Source organism: Rhinolophus sinicus, chromosome 1 (genome assembly GCF_057876585.1).
Source record: "Rhinolophus sinicus isolate RSI-liver-muscle chromosome 1, RSI-T2T, whole genome shotgun sequence".
Lineage (NCBI taxonomy): Eukaryota > Metazoa > Chordata > Mammalia > Chiroptera > Rhinolophidae > Rhinolophus > Rhinolophus sinicus.
Window position 1 is genome coordinate 105,801,252 of NC_142501.1, and position 15,746 is coordinate 105,816,997.

A 15,746-nucleotide genomic window follows, 5' to 3' on the forward strand; every position below is an offset into this window, starting at 1 on the left:
AATGATGGCCACTGATTCGGGCTCACGTGAAAGGAGTCAGTGGTTCAAAATGTGCAGTTCCCTATGGCTTGTCACTAAGGCCAAGGTTAGAGATGGATTCTTCCTTGTGACCTCTGTGTAATGGACGTCTGAGTCTACATTCAGAGAGAGAATGGGGTCATGCAATCAACTCAACTGACTTTTAAGAGAATCACGCTTTCCAGGATGGGACCTTTGGTTATTAGGGCACAAACAATAACTTTCTAATTTCTTTCATTTCAGTGTAGGAAATCAGTAAATGTGACTTAATTTTTGATCTGCTCTTATTAGTGGGTGTTGAATAAGTTAGAATTGGATGCAACAGATAACTATGTCAATGTATAACACTATCATAGTGTATAATTTGTATTAATATGTAGGAATTTACTTCTCTTACTGATTGATGTTAATGATGTGGGCTCCTAATTAAAGTTTGCCTATTCTCCAGTTATTAATCTTCAAAAGATATTCTTAAATTCACTATAGGGGCTCACTATTTAAGATGTGGTGTGGTGAACTATTTTAAGTGAGGAAGCCTCTGTGACATTAAAAATCATTTACTATTTCATTTTTGGGGTGGGTTTAACATATAAGCGATTGTTTAGTGCAAACGGTGACAAAATTAGTTTTGCGGGTTCATGTTTTTCTTCTAATTTAGACTAAGGCAACTTATTTTTCACTCTCTAGTTACAATCCAATAATTTAGGAATAAGTAAACGTAGATTAAGATTTTTAACAGTTAAATTTTAGTTACATTCTAATTTTTCTTTGTTCATATTCGATTCTCTAGGTTGTACAAAAGGAAAACGACACGCAGAGGCCACTTTCTCAAGAACAGGACAACAGAATATTAGAAGATGCAATTCTGACCAATTGCCTTCAACAACAAAAGGAGACAAAAATAAATCTTAAGAAAATGAATTCTGAGGTATTTTGTTTAGTTATTTTCAAATATGTGTGTGCGTATTTGTGTATGGACATATTTTGAAAACCAATGTTGTACCTATGGGAATTCTAGAGGATGTTAAAGGTGTGTGTGTGTGTGTGTGTGTGTATTTTAGGGGAAGTGAGATTTTCCGTCCATTGCAATAAATGATATTCTTGACTGAAATCCATTTATGTCCAACAATCAAGTAGTGACGTTCCCAATGTCTCATCTATAGGGGAGGCTTTCAATACTTTTTACGTGGATCAATGAGCTTTTTACAATCTCAAATCTATTGCTACTGAGAACAGAAGTTTCAGTTTGAGGCAGGGATTTCATCCCCTTGCTGTGTTAGCAGAGAGGTTAGTTTTCACTTCCACTGATTGTAAGGAGTAGAAGCATAGCCAGGTCAGAGACCGTCTTTTAGATCTCCTTGTCCTGCTTTTGAGAAAAGGAACAATTTGCTCCCAGTAGAGTCCTACTTCAGTACTAGGAACTTTTGAAGATATTGGATGCCACGATACATACTTAGTGGTAATTTAGCGGTGAGTATTTTATTCAAAGAAGTCGGTGTATTTTCCCCTATTTCACATTTATTTCTCCTTTCAACATCATGAAAGGGAAATAACACTTATTGCAGCAGCAAATAATCTCACTATTTTCTAAGAAGAGCTCTATAATTTTTAGCTTATTTTCCCTGAGTATTTTGAAATCTAAGGCGTCTTTTGAATTTATATGTTTACACTAGAAGAGCAGCAAGCATACTATTGTAGAGTCCAAAGTCCTGGGGAAAATCCTGACCTTGCTCATCTTTTTAATCATTCTGTTCGAGATTGTGATAACGAAATGAGTTCATTGATGTATAAAGAAGTGCTTAGCGCAATGCCTAGATTTATCAGTGATTAGTAGATTTAATCTTATAGGTGACTCTGAAAATATTAGAAAGGTAAAATATATTTTGAGTATTCTTGGAAAAAGAATTCTAGGAAATGTAATCAGTCCAAATATATGCAGAGTGAATACTCTTACTGTGGGATAGGTGTATATTCAGACGGTAACCTCTATTTTAAAATGTAGTCAAACTTCTTACTCTTTTATTTCATGCCTTCTGGGTTTGCTGCCTTTCCAGTTCTGAGACTCTTAAAATTCTCTTATGATTTTAAAGTTCTCTTTTTCACTTTCATGGATTCAGCATCTTACATTAAATTTTTTTTAACTCTGGGGAATTTATGCTTGTATAAAGTTGGAGGTTTGCATTCAATGTTGTATTTTTCCAATGGGATATCCACTTACTACAACCTTTTCATTATATAAACATTTAGGTTCTTCTTTAATTTCAGACGATATCATGATATGCCATTTCATTGAGTGCTAGCTACAAGTCTCCTTTGTTTTACTTAGGTTTCTGAGAGTTACGAAAAAGAAAAAGACCTGTTGCGTGAAAATCAGATGTTGCGGGATGAAATCGCCATACTAAGACTGCAACTGGACACACTGAAACCTCAGAATCAGGAAATGGAAAAAAAATACTTTGAGGACACTGCAAATGTAAAACAAAAGGATGACCGTCTTCAAAAGACGATAAAACTGAATGACAAAACACTAACAAAAACAGTATTTGAATATAACAGACAGCTTAATGTTCCAACAGCCGAGAATACAATGCTGAACTCTCAACTGGAGAATGAAAGTCGAAGCAAAGAAAGATTGAAAATAGAAGCGGAATCCGACCTTTATATGCTGGCTAGTGCTTCTCTCCATCATTATGAGCTTTGTAAGCAATTAATAAGACACCTACGAAATGCTTTCCAGGGATTAAGAGATGAATGCTTGCATTTCATGGACAAAATCAGGTTTGCTAGGTGTAACCTAAAAGAAAACACTGAGATTCTTTTTCAGCAACTTTCTAAAGCTCAAAGTAAATCCAATAGCTTAGACACAGAGCTCCCTCACACTAGATATGCTGTCAGAGACAGGACATTGGTTTTTGAACCTGTACTGAAAGACCCAAACCAAACTCAGTGTCAAGAGGAAAAAATTGAACACGTGCATCAAAGGAAACAAGGAAAAGTGAGCACATATACTGGAGAGCCGGACTCCCCAAAGGAGAAAGGTTCTGACCTGCAAAGTGGAAAGATGCTTCTTCCACGGCAACTGGGTGATGCGTTCAACAAAAGTGACAATAAGGAAAACTCAGGAATGAATATTCAAGAGCAGCTTCAGCAGCTCAAAAAAGCGCTTCAAGCTGTATTTGAAAAACAAGATCGTATGTTGAAAGAGGAACATCAGGATTTTGTCAACAAATTGAATCACTTGAATGGAAGAATGTGCCAGTATAAAAAGGATAAATCAGAAAAAGAAGTAAGTATCCAGAAAGATAGTTTTCAAATTTCCTGAAAGAAAATTCAGTGTTCAAATATTTGATGATGGCTAAATGTTGCAAACTAGCTGAATATTAAACATACATAGATTACAAATGTATTTGCTCTAACAGCTTAAAAGCATACATTGTATCCAGCCAATAAAACTTAGACCTGTGAGGTGCTTTCCTGTGAGTAAGGCATTGTGTTGACTATGAAATTTTAAGGTATAAATTATTAATAGATACACATTGATATGAATGATTTAGTCTTAGACCGCTTCACTAATAATTTTCATCTTTCTGTTACCACATTGCAGTACCATTATGAAGCAGATAAATGGAAATGCTCCTATGCAAACAGAGTTTTTAGAGATAAGGGTTCAATTAAGTGGATTACCTAGACAGTTAATTCTAGATTTCCCCCATGAACTGAAGTGTAGATGCTGTCCCTTTCCCTCAGTAGTTTCTTCCACATTTTAGTTGGTATAATTTTGTTTTTATTCATGTCAATTTGATATAAATTGGAACTATTTCAGTCTCAAATAATGTATTCTTATGAACTGTGACCTCTTTAAAGGCAGCTAATTTTTCATTAAATCATAATTTGGGACAAATGTGAGGAGTTCTATCAAAACTCTACTTGATTTAATCTTCCCACTGCTATGAATAATAGTCTCTGAATATTTTTACAAATTCATATTTCTCATCGCAAGGCCCATTTACTATCATTTGGACATAAGTTTGTCCATTTCAAAGAGAATTGCAGCGGTCTCTGATTTATTAATTTGGCATTGGGTCTCCATTTTCAGACGAGTGAGGGGTGGCAGGATTCATGTGTAGCAGGAAGGGAGGTCCAGGCCGTGTTACCTGGGGCCCTGAAGACCAGTGGAATGAGTCGCTTTTCTTCTAAGATACAGGAATCTGTTGGAAGGTTGTGAGCAGTGGACTGCATACGTGAGGACCTGTGAAGTCAATTTAAACCTGTGGTAAAAAAGGGGGAAAACATTCCACAATGTAGAATTGACTACCACTAGTCCCACCGACATACCTAGCTCCCCTTGAGATGTCAGGAGATTGTTAAGCTTTGCAGCTTTATCAGGGGAAGTGGAGAGTGGGGCTGAATCTGTTGTTCAAGTAACCTACGTAATAGTGAGTGGGCAGCAGGATCACACCTTCTGTGTCTTACCCAGATTCAGTAAACAGAATTTGTCCAAAAGAAGAAAAGAAGGTGAACTGATGCGTGGGGTGATCTTTTTCAAGCTATGTATTGTATTAATATGTTAGAGTTAGCAAATTTTAACGTAATTTAATAGATGGGATTATAAAATCACTAACAGAATCATCTTCCTAGGTGGTTGGGAGACAACTTCAACGAGAGCTACCGGACACCATAAAAAAACTGCCTAAGTCAGAGGCTTCACTGCAGGTTAGATCACATCAGCATATGAATTCAGAAGCTGAGACGCAGGATTTCAAGACATTAGAGCAACTCCCAAGTCAGGTATGTGTGAAATGTAACCTGTCAACAGTTCATCGATAGTTGATTAATATAAAGTGTTTTAGGATGCTGATTTTCAAGGCAGCTCTCTTTTGTGTTTTCCTTGTACTTAATTTATTATAATTTTATTATCTTTATAATGCACTTCTTCCTTAAATTCTGGCTTCCATCCTGCTATTTGCATTGTATGTGTTTGTAGTCTATACCCTTGGTAACGTTGAGAAATAGGCAGAGTTCCTCATAGAAATCGAGAGACTTTTTTCCTACTAAACAATCTTTTGTAGTGATAGGTCCATGACCACGATGAGCAGCCATTTAAGATCAGAAGATAATGTTTACTAGCACAATTCAGACATTTGTCTTATTTCTTATCATCGCTTTTGTGAACGGTTACAGCATTGGCATATGTTTCATGGACTTCAGACTGACTTGTACAGAAAGTTCATTATACAAACCAGTTGAAGTAGGCATTTCCTTCATTTTGTTTTCATTTTAGAAATATTTTAAAAGTATAGAAATACGTAGATCATTATATTATGCACACCCACAATAGAGAATTAAGAAAATAATCTAGATTCACTATTGTTTTTTTTCTTTTTAATCTTCATTGGGATGCAATTCCCATATCATATTTCAGCCATTTAAAATATACAATTCAATGTCTCTTGTTACATTCAGAGAATTGTGGAACTATCACCACAATTATAGAACATTTCCATGACCCCCAAAAGAAACCCCACATCACTTAGCTGTCACCCGTCTTCCTGTCTCTCCCAGCCTCAGGCAACCACCAATGTACTTTCTGTCTCTATAGATTTGCCTATTTTGGATGTTTCATGTAAATGGAATCACAAGATACGAGGTCCTTTGTGACTGGCTTCTTTCACGTAACATCTCATTTCCAGGGTTCAACCGTGTTGTGGCACATATCAATTGTTAGCTATTTCTTCCTATTGCCCAACATTACTTCACTTTGTGGACAAAATACTTACCCATTCATCAGTTGATGGGACTTTGTGTTGTTTCCACTTTTTGACTGTTAATAATTCTGCTATGAACACGAGTTTACAAGCTATGGGGGAGCCAATGTTTTGATTTCCCTGCCCCCGGATTTCTCGCTCCCAGTCTCACCTCTCCGTGAAGCTTTCTCTGACTGTTCCAATTCTCATTGAACACATGTTCCTCAGAACTTGTCAGATAGTCTGCGCAGAGCAATCAAGCCCAAAATTTGACATAGTTTTAATTTTTCATGAAAGAGAATTCTGTCTTTCTAAGTATAAGTTTGTCTAAGGGGAAATAGTATTTGATATGATGGCACCTATCCTTGCATAAATTGAAAATGTTTTCTTTAACAGTTGTTAGGATAAAATTAAATATTTTATACCAAACCAATACTTCCCCTTGGAGACATTGATATAATTAAACTTGTATTCTGAAAGTATTTCTCACAATTATGTACAAAATTGAAAGCACGAATCTAATAGAAAATTGTTCAATGAAATGGTCGTTTTCCCCTCTCCATGAAAATAAAAAAAATAAAATAACAGGGAACCAGCCCTTCCTCTCTGCAGCCAGACAGGGTGTACAGATTGATAGCACGTTCTTACTGTACAGTTCTGAGGATGCCTTTTCTGATCTGCCAGAGCATGGTGCTTTCATCTACTCTTCTGAGTGCTTGCTAACACATCCCAACCTAATCAGTTGCTGGGAATGAATTGATTTGGGAAGTTGGGTTTGGCACTAGAGTCCGTTCCGTTATTTCCATGTCAGTGGCTTTACCCTGCCTCTCATGGTCATGTAAATTGTATGCTCAATCCAGGAGGTGGTATTTGCATTGCAGTCCTTACTCATTACCCACTGAGTGGTACAGAGACATAGTAACGTATAAATTATTACAAGCAGAGAAAATGTACTGTTGGCTAGTGGAATTGGTAAAAGGATTTTAGTACTGGGGTTCTATTCCGGGCTTAATGCTCCCCATTTGCTGACATTGCCAATAGTTTGATGAATGATTTCACTGTAACTGGTGTAACAGACCACTTCCATTGGCATCCCATCCGTGTAAAATATCAAATTGTATTAGAACTTAAAATACAGCAACACTAATAATGCTAACTGCAAACCCTTTGATTTTATTGTGTGCCGTGTCCTTTTCTATTACATATGTTCCCTAATTTAATCTTCCCCATATCCCAGTGAGGTAGATGCCACTATTGTCTCATTTTATACATGAAGAAACTGAGACCCAAAAAATTTAAGTATTTTGCTCAAGGTCACCCAGCTAATAACTGATGGACTTGGGATAAAAGCCCAGGCATTTTGCTCTTGTTTAATTACTGCCCCTCAAACTATTCCATGAACTGTCTGACTGCCCCCAAGAGTAGCCTGTTAGCTTTCAAACTCCCTGGAATAGGCTGGTAATTCACGTATGTGAATATTTAAAATTAGAGTTGATGGGATGCTTGGAATACAGTATGTGTGACTTCTCAGGTCATTTGTACTACAAGGTATGATAATTAAGTGTGAGAACTCATTCTAGAAAAAGTGCTACATACCTCCTTGCTGAATATGACTACAGTCACAAAGGTTCCTTTGGGAAGCTATGCACCGCTGCCACCACCTAGTTAACAGTTCAAAGCAATTTGGGAGCTCTTTTTCTGGAATGGCCATCATTGCTGTCATCATATTACCCTTGATGTCCTGAATGTCATCAAATAGTCTTCCTTTCCATATTTTCTTTATCTTTGGGTAATGACATATTTAGTCATTGGGGCCCAGATCAGGAGAGTAGAGAGGGTGTTGTAATACAGTTATTTGTTTACAGGCTAAAATCTCCCTCACGGACAGTGCCATGTGAGCTGGTGCATTGTCGTGATACAAGAGCAATGAGTCGTTGGCTAAAAGTTCAGGCCGTCTTAACTTTTTCACACAACCGTTTCAGCACTTCCAAAGAGTAAACTTGGTTAACTGTTTGTCCAGTTGGTGGAAATTCATAATGAACAATCCCTCACACATATAAAAAAAAAGGGGAGCAACATCATGCAACAAGTTTGCGAACTTAATTGTCAGATGTCATAGATCATCAGTACTTCAACATCACTTTTTCTTTATTTTAGCAGCAAGAAGCAAGTGCCCGACATGCAGAGGATGCGCAATGTACCAAGAAGATCCAAGATCATGTGCAAAGGTATAATTTAAAGCAGCACAGAAAGTACCTTGAGTATTTATAAAGCAGACGTGTAGTGTATTATGACAATTAGATCAGTTATAACAATAAACACATGAGTGTGAAGCTGGGTCAAAATGTCAGCTTTGAGCTACCTTGAAAAGAGTAATTTGTGTACATTATCTCTACTTTTGCACATTATCCACAATTCACAACTAGAAAAATGGCACAATTGCCAAATCATGCGCTTTTGAATTTGTAAGATTTTATGTAGTTGCACCTTCAGATATTTGTTCAGAGATTATGTGGTATGCTTTAAAGTCAATGTGTGAGAATAATTATGTCAAAATATTCACTTTAGGCTTGAAACTCAAAATGCTGTCATAAAAACGATAAATAAAAAGCTAGAGGGCATAATCGAACACCTTCACAGGAACCTGTCAGGTACAAGCTTGGTAAGTTAGTCTCTTCATTTCTGTCATACTGCAAAGGAATTTTTATGTCTGTCATAGTAGCATATAATACTATTTTAGACAATAAGAACAGTCTCGTTAATAAAAGTACCGTATCCATGTTGATACTACTTGCTGGGAGTAATGTAATTCCTCTCCACAGAGAAAGAAATCTCAGTTCATAAAATTAATGATTTTTGTGGTAAGAATTTTATAAAAAAAGATTGCGATAGTCTAAAGGCAATATTTGATGTATACCACGTTTCATTTATCGTTTCGTTTGTCCAACATTGGGGTTTTTCCAACTTTTGGCTGTTGCTAATTATGCTGTCACAAACATCGGACTACAAATATCTGTTTGAGTCCAGGCATTTGAGTAAGGATTTGATCCAGAATTCTGAATTTCCCTTGAAATGTAAACCCTTTAGTGAGATTTGGAGAACAAATTACTTTTAATGTTCTAATTTGTTTTCTTCATCATTAAAGAATACTGGGTCATTGTGCAAATGTTTCCTGAAAAGAATATACTTTTCTCTTTGTTGGATTTTGAAAAAGGAAACAGATGCAAGTGTAAAAGTAGAAATGAATGTCCAATCAAGGCCTTACATAGTAACATAGTGCTCCTAGCTTTGCAAGTTTAGAAACTAATCTTTTTCCATTCACTTGAGTTAATCATACGCTTTTAAAGATTTAACAGTTCGATGTCAGAAAAGATTGATGTGTCATCCAGGATGACAATTTCCCGATGGACAGGGAAAACTGTATCACTATTTCCTAAGCAGAACAACATTCCCCTGACATCCTCCTGTCCTCTGGAGGAGAGGCTCCCTAGGATTTCCCATCCTAAGATCGCATTGCGACCCCTGTGGTGGACCAATGACGTAGATGTACCTTCCAGCTGGTGTATTTCAGTCACAGTAGCCAGGTCTAAGCAATTTCATTAGACAGACATGCCCATCAAGGGAAACAGAAGATTGTGCTGATGGTCCTTTTTGTGGCCAAAGAAACTTTGAAAAAAATTTTTGTCTAGACTTCTTGTCAATTAAGTCACATTACGTTAGCATACTTTTCATATGAGTGACATGATAATGTGTTGAAAAGGAGTCTTACGTGAATGTTAGTTCCAGGAGTTGTCACATGGCAGTTTTATAAAGAAATCTATTAAGGTATCAAAAATTGAAAAATTGGGGATTTGTGGTCTAGATAGCAGAGTAGGTAAATGCCATGCTTGCCTCCTCTCATGACCACATCAAAATTACAACTAAACTACAGAACAATCATCACTGAGCATCACCTGAAGTCTAGTTCAACCAAAGTCGTCCTACCACTAAGGACATACAGAAGAAGTCACCTCGAAACTGGTAGGAGGGGCAGAAAAACAGAACAAGCTGATGCCAGACCCCTGTTTGACTGTTAAAAATCGGGAGGGATATCGTGGATGCGGTGGTCCACCTGGAGGTGCAAGTGGTCCCAGCTCCACACCAGGCATCCTAGCCCAGGATTCCAGTGCTGGAGAGAGATGTCCCCATAACTTCTGGGTGTGGAAAGCAGTGGCTGGGTGAGATGAAGGATGGCTAGAGTCCCAGTCAATTCTCTTAAAGGACTTGGGAATGGGATTACTAACTGAGGGACTCACTTGCTCTGAGCTCCAACTCTGGGCAGTAGTTCAAAAGATGTCAGGGACATAAGGAAAGGAAATACGTTTTCTGGCTTTAGGTTGACGGCTGGAGGGGAGCTTTCTCCCACACAGAGGTACTTGTAGAATCCATTCTTTCTGAACTGATCCATCACCCGTTGCGGTGTGAGACATGGGAGCCGCCATCTCTTGAGTCTACATCAACGTGGCTAACAATGTCCATCCCACCCTGGTGAATCCCTGAGAACCTGCCCCACCTAACTAGGGAGCAAACCCAAGCTGCTTCCAAAAAAAAAAAAAACATCCTGTCTTGGCTCGTGCTGCAGACTTTCCTAAAACTTCTCAAATTTTCACAAAACCCAAACAAGCAGTGTGTGGCTTCAGCTGACCTTTACCTCTTGCTGTGCAGACCCAAGATGGCACTAGTGGAAGCTGGCTGTGGTTCACAACTGGAACTCTTCAGGCACCTCCAAAGCCGGTGCGGGTGGCAGCCATCTGCATCCTGCTTTGTGGTCAAGCTAGGTAGCCCTGGGCAGGACACAGGCTGCAGCTGAACTAGGCCTGTGGCCGGGCCGCTTCCAGGAGTCCCTAGGGCTGACATACTTGGAGGCCATCTTTGGACAGAGCGGGAGCATCACCGGGGTGCCTGCCAGGAAGATACAACCAAAGTGTATACAGGGTAGACACCAGTGCCATGCTACAGCGAATCCTGCTCTATAGGGGCAGCCCCTGCAAAAACAGCTCCTCCACTGTAGTCATGGTCAGTCCTCAACCAAACAGTCTGACAATCAATACCTCCCATTGACATGCAAACAGCAACCAAGGCTGCACTACAACGTGAGAGTACAGACAACCAACACAAAGGACACTCCTATAGCACCCGGCTCTAGTTAACAGCTAGTACGTGCCACTGGGCCCCACAGGACACCTACTACATGAGGACACTCCAATAGGTCTGGGAGACACAGCAGCCCTACCAAATACATAGAAACAAACACTGGGAGGAAGCCAAAATGGGGAGTCAAAGAAACGTATGCCAAATAAAAGAACAGAGCAAACCTCCAGAAAAATACTGAGCAAGATAGAGTAGAGCAATCTAGCAGATGCAGAGTTCCAAACACTGGTTGTTAGGATGCTCAGTGACCTCAAGGAGAACTTCAACTAACAGATAGGAAACACAAAAATGAAGATAGAAAACAAAAAAATTGAACCAGTCATAAGTGAAGAATAAAATAACTGAAAAAGCGAATGTCTTCAAGGGAATGAAAACTGATTAGATGAAGCAGAGAATCGCATGAGCGATTTAGAAGCTATGGTAGCAGAGACTACCCAATGAGACCAGCAAAAAGAATCCAAACTATGAGGATAGCTTAAGGGAACTCTGAGAATGTCAAGCATAACAACAGTCTCATCATACGGGTAGTACGAGAAGAAGAAAGAAATGAAGGGGTTCAAAATGTACTTGAAGAAATAATGTCTGAAAACTTCCCTAACTTGGTGAAGGAAATGGACATATAAGCCCAGAAATCACAGAGTTTCAAAGAAGATGAGCCCCAACAGGCCCATACCAAGATACGTCAAAATTAAAATGCCAAAGTTTAGATGCAAATAAAGACTTTTGAAAACAGCAAGAAAAAGGCTCTTAGTAATCTATAAAGGAGCACCCATAAGAGTAGCAGCTGATTTCTCAAGAGCAACTTCGTGGGCCTGAAGGGATTGGCAGAAATATTCAAAGTGATGAAGACATGCCTACAACTAAGATTTCTCTACCCAGCAAAGCTATAATTAAGTGTCATAGGACAGATAAAGAGCTTTCTGGAGGAAAAAACAAAACAAAACAAAAACTAAAGGAGTTCATCAGTACCAAACCAGTATTACAAGGAACATTAGAGAGACTTCTTTAAAAGGAACAAAAAAGGAAAAACAAAAATATCAATCATAAAATAGCAGTAACTATGTATCTACGCACAATTATTTTACGTGTAAATGGATTAAATGCTCCAGTTAAAATGCAAGGTGGCTGAAAGATAAGAAAATAAGATCCTTACATATGTTCCCTTCAATAGACTGGCTTCAGATCAAAAGACACAGAGACTGAAAATAAAGGGATGGAAAAAGATATTTCACGAAAACAACATGAAATTTAAAAAGCTGTGGGACTAATGCTTATATCACACAATATAGACTTTTAAACAAAGGCTATCACAAGAGTCAAAGAATGACCCAGATATCCCACTTCAGAGTATTTATCCAAAGAAACCGAAAAATGCTAATTTGAGGCGATGTGTACATCAGTATGTTCACTGCAGGATTCCTTACAATGGCCAAGATGTGCATGCGGCCTATCAATGGATGAATGGATGAAGAAGAGATGATACATACATGCAATGGAATATTGCTTGGCCATGGAAGGAAATGGGTTCTGGTCATCTGTGGCGGTATGGATGGACCTGGAGGGTGTTGTGCTGAGTGGAGTGTGTCAAATTGAGAAAGACAGATGCAATGTGATTTTGCTTATCAGTGGAATTTAAGAACAGAACAAACAGAAAAAAAACTCATACATACAAAGAATAGTTTGTTGGTTGCCAGCTGGAAGGGGGTTCGTGAAGTGGATTAAAAGGGGAGAGATTAAAAAGTACAAATTGGTTGTTACAAACTAGTCATGGAGATCCAGGGTATAGTATAAGGAATATATTAATAATATTGTAATAGCAACGCATGGCATCAGATGAGTACTCGATAATTTAGGGTGATAGATGGGAGAGGAGTTAGGAGCAGGGTGCAAAAGGTGAAGGTAGTAAGAAGTACAAATTGGTAGTTCCTAAATAGTCATCGGGATGTAATGTAAAGCATAGGGAATATAGTTAATACTGTCACAATAACTCCGTACAGTGCCAGGTGGGTGCTGCACGAGTCAGGGGGATCACTTTCTTAAATTACGTAAATTCTATCCACTGTGCTGTACACATGAAATTAATGTAAAATAACACTGAATGTCAAAAAATCGAAAAATTTGTTGTAAGCATACCTAAAACTGATTAAGCTTATACTGTTAAGTCCTGGAATCGCCCCCCCTCAGACAGACAGAGGACACGATAATGCAAGTTACACAGCGAGGTTTATTTCCAGCTAGCTGGGGTCCCCGTCTCTGCCCGACGCAGCGGGTTTTAACAAGGACCCCCAGCCCTTAAAGCTAAGGGTTTTTATATCGTTTCTAAGGCACTCAGTACTTTTCCGTAGTTTTAGGGAGTACAGGTTAACCTACAATTCTCACATAGCTAAGGCATTAAGTAATTTTTTTCAGTGTTAGGGAGTGCAGGTTGAGCTATGCTTAGAGAGTGCACGTTGAGCTGTGCTTCAAAGAGTTAGTTTATAGATAAACTACAAAAGCCTCCATTGCTTCTTCAGAGAACAGGAGATAAGCTGTTAGGCATCTGGTCTCACATAACAATTAGGCCATTAGGTTATTTTAAGCTCAGGGCTGTTAACCCTATCTTAACTTTAAGGTAGCAGTTCTTATGCTAAAGTAGCAGTTCTCATGCTAACAGTCCCTTACAATACCAAAATAATGAGCGACTATAGATTCCTAGGGGAAGTAATTAGCATCGCCACAGAATTATCAGCCACCATAATAAGCTCTACCGTGTAAATCGAAAGTTTAATTACGACAGGTTTCAACGAATTCGATCAATAGCCCTCTTTCTCTAGAAGACTCTCATCTCAGGATTCCCCCCAGGTGAGATATTACCGGGGTTAAGATATTTGATTCACACAATGTTGAGAGGAAGCATCTGGACTGGGAAGAAAGGGTAGTTCCAGCTGACAAGCCTTCCAACAAGATAAGGGGTGTACTTGTGAAAGGAATTTCAGAACACTTCCATAGGTCAGGTCAGGTCAGGTCCGAAGCAATAGGAAGTTATTCAAAAGAGCAAACAAACATGGAAAGGCGAATAGCGAACAATGTGAAGCTTATGAAAAACTTATGCATTCTGAGAGAAAAGCAGGACAAAGTATGCTGGTCAGCATCCTAAGGGTGAGGAGCTGCCAAGATCTGAAAATAACGCTACGCTCACAGTAACAGTGGTAAGAATCCCCGTAAAATGTACAAGATGAGCAGATCCATAGCAAGTCATGGTTTATGAGTGTGTGGTTGAGGGCGCTGTCTATGAGGGACTCGAGGGGAAAAAGGAACGTACAGAAGACCTCAGTAAGGGGGTGAGGGCTGCCACTGTAGATGAGGGAATGTGGTTTGAAGCACTGGGATGTAGGGAGCTGAGAGCATTTAAAAAGAGGAATAGAAAAGGGTCAAGGACTGACTATCAGGGCTGCTGTTTAGAAAAGAGTTGGGCTGAGAAGACCACAGAAAGGGTGTGGGCATCCTCATCAGTTGCTGCGAAGAAGTAAAGCAGGATAAGGACTAAAGAAAGAGATGACCCTGAAAACTGTTTTAGCTCAGTCATAAGGGCAGGAAGTCAGCTTCTTCTGTAAAAGAAGAGAATAAGTGGCGAAAATATGGACCTGGGGATGAGGCCACACATTAAAGAGGGTTAGAGTCCAAGGAGAAAAACAGGATGACAGAAAAAGTCACAGGAATCAAGAAACAGTTTTGTTTTCATATAACATAGAGGAGATGAACTTTAGTTAAAGAGAAAAATATTTACTAGAAACGGAGAAATTGAAACCTATGGAAGAACGCTTACAGAGAATGAGAGTCTTCATCTGATGCTCATGTCAGATGATCACAATAATGTAAGGTGGACTGCAGGGAAGTTTCAGTGATTATCGTAGAAAAATGTGATTCCATAAACCCTGGAAAATCTTGAGCTGTAGATGAAAATGTCTCTGGGGGTATTTCTACAAACCGAAATGTAAATAAGCCACTATTTAAATCAGGTTTAACACTTAGTATTTTTACATGTGAAAACCTCTGTTTTTAAGACAGTTTGGCAATTTAAATTCCAGGAAACCAATGATGACACTGTAAAATCAATTTGAGCTGTTTTAAGAAAAGTCATTGTTTTTGAAATCTGTGCTTACTGGCATCAGGTTTATAAACTACATTTTATACACCTGTCTACACATATTACTAATGAACTCATGAGGAATAATATTTTAAAGAAAGAAGTGAGTCTCTAGATTTTCAAAACTAACTTTCTTTAAAAATGTTTTTCAAAGTCTCAGGATGGAAAGAAACAATTAGAGTACTATAAGAAGTTAACAGAATCTCTGCAATATGATTTGAATCAACAAAAGAAGACAAATGATGGATTAGAGAAAGAGGTTACCAGGTAAGGTTTTGATATTTCAGATCATGTCAACCATTAATTACTATTTAACTGTAACTCTTCCTTGATGAAAACCTAAGTACAAATGTATTTCATATCTGTAATTTTCATAGTTAAACACATTATCCTACTTAAAAATTTACTTCAGAAACTCACAGCACAATCAAACTTGTGTGAATGCCAAAATGTTATACCTGCTCTTTAATGATTCCTATAACTGTAATGACAGTGTCTTTTGCATATACTGTCAACTGCGCTCTTCCTGGTCTCCCTTGAATCTTTATTTCTGCAAGATGTCTTTGCTCTCTTTGGTAATCTTTCCTTCTTTAATAGTGTTCTTCCCTTCGGCATTCTAACAGTTTAATGTCTAAAAACCTATCTGTGGTTTTGTTTAACATCATCAG

At 38.4% G+C, this 15,746-nt stretch overlaps 1 protein-coding gene across 1 annotated transcript in view; it reads left to right on the forward strand.

Moving 5' to 3' along the window:
* LOC148759166 (ankyrin repeat domain-containing protein 26-like) overlaps positions 1–15,746 on the forward strand; it is a 144,720-nt gene that overhangs the window by 114,392 nt on the left and 14,582 nt on the right. Inside the window, exons 13-18 of the mRNA XM_088793155.1 lie at positions 809–946; positions 2,345–3,304; positions 4,657–4,806; positions 7,920–7,990; positions 8,331–8,424; positions 15,233–15,345. Coding sequence (XP_088649281.1) covers positions 809–946; positions 2,345–3,304; positions 4,657–4,806; positions 7,920–7,990; positions 8,331–8,424; positions 15,233–15,345 — 1,526 coding nt within the window. The remainder of the gene's footprint in view (positions 1–808; positions 947–2,344; positions 3,305–4,656; positions 4,807–7,919; positions 7,991–8,330; positions 8,425–15,232; positions 15,346–15,746) is intronic.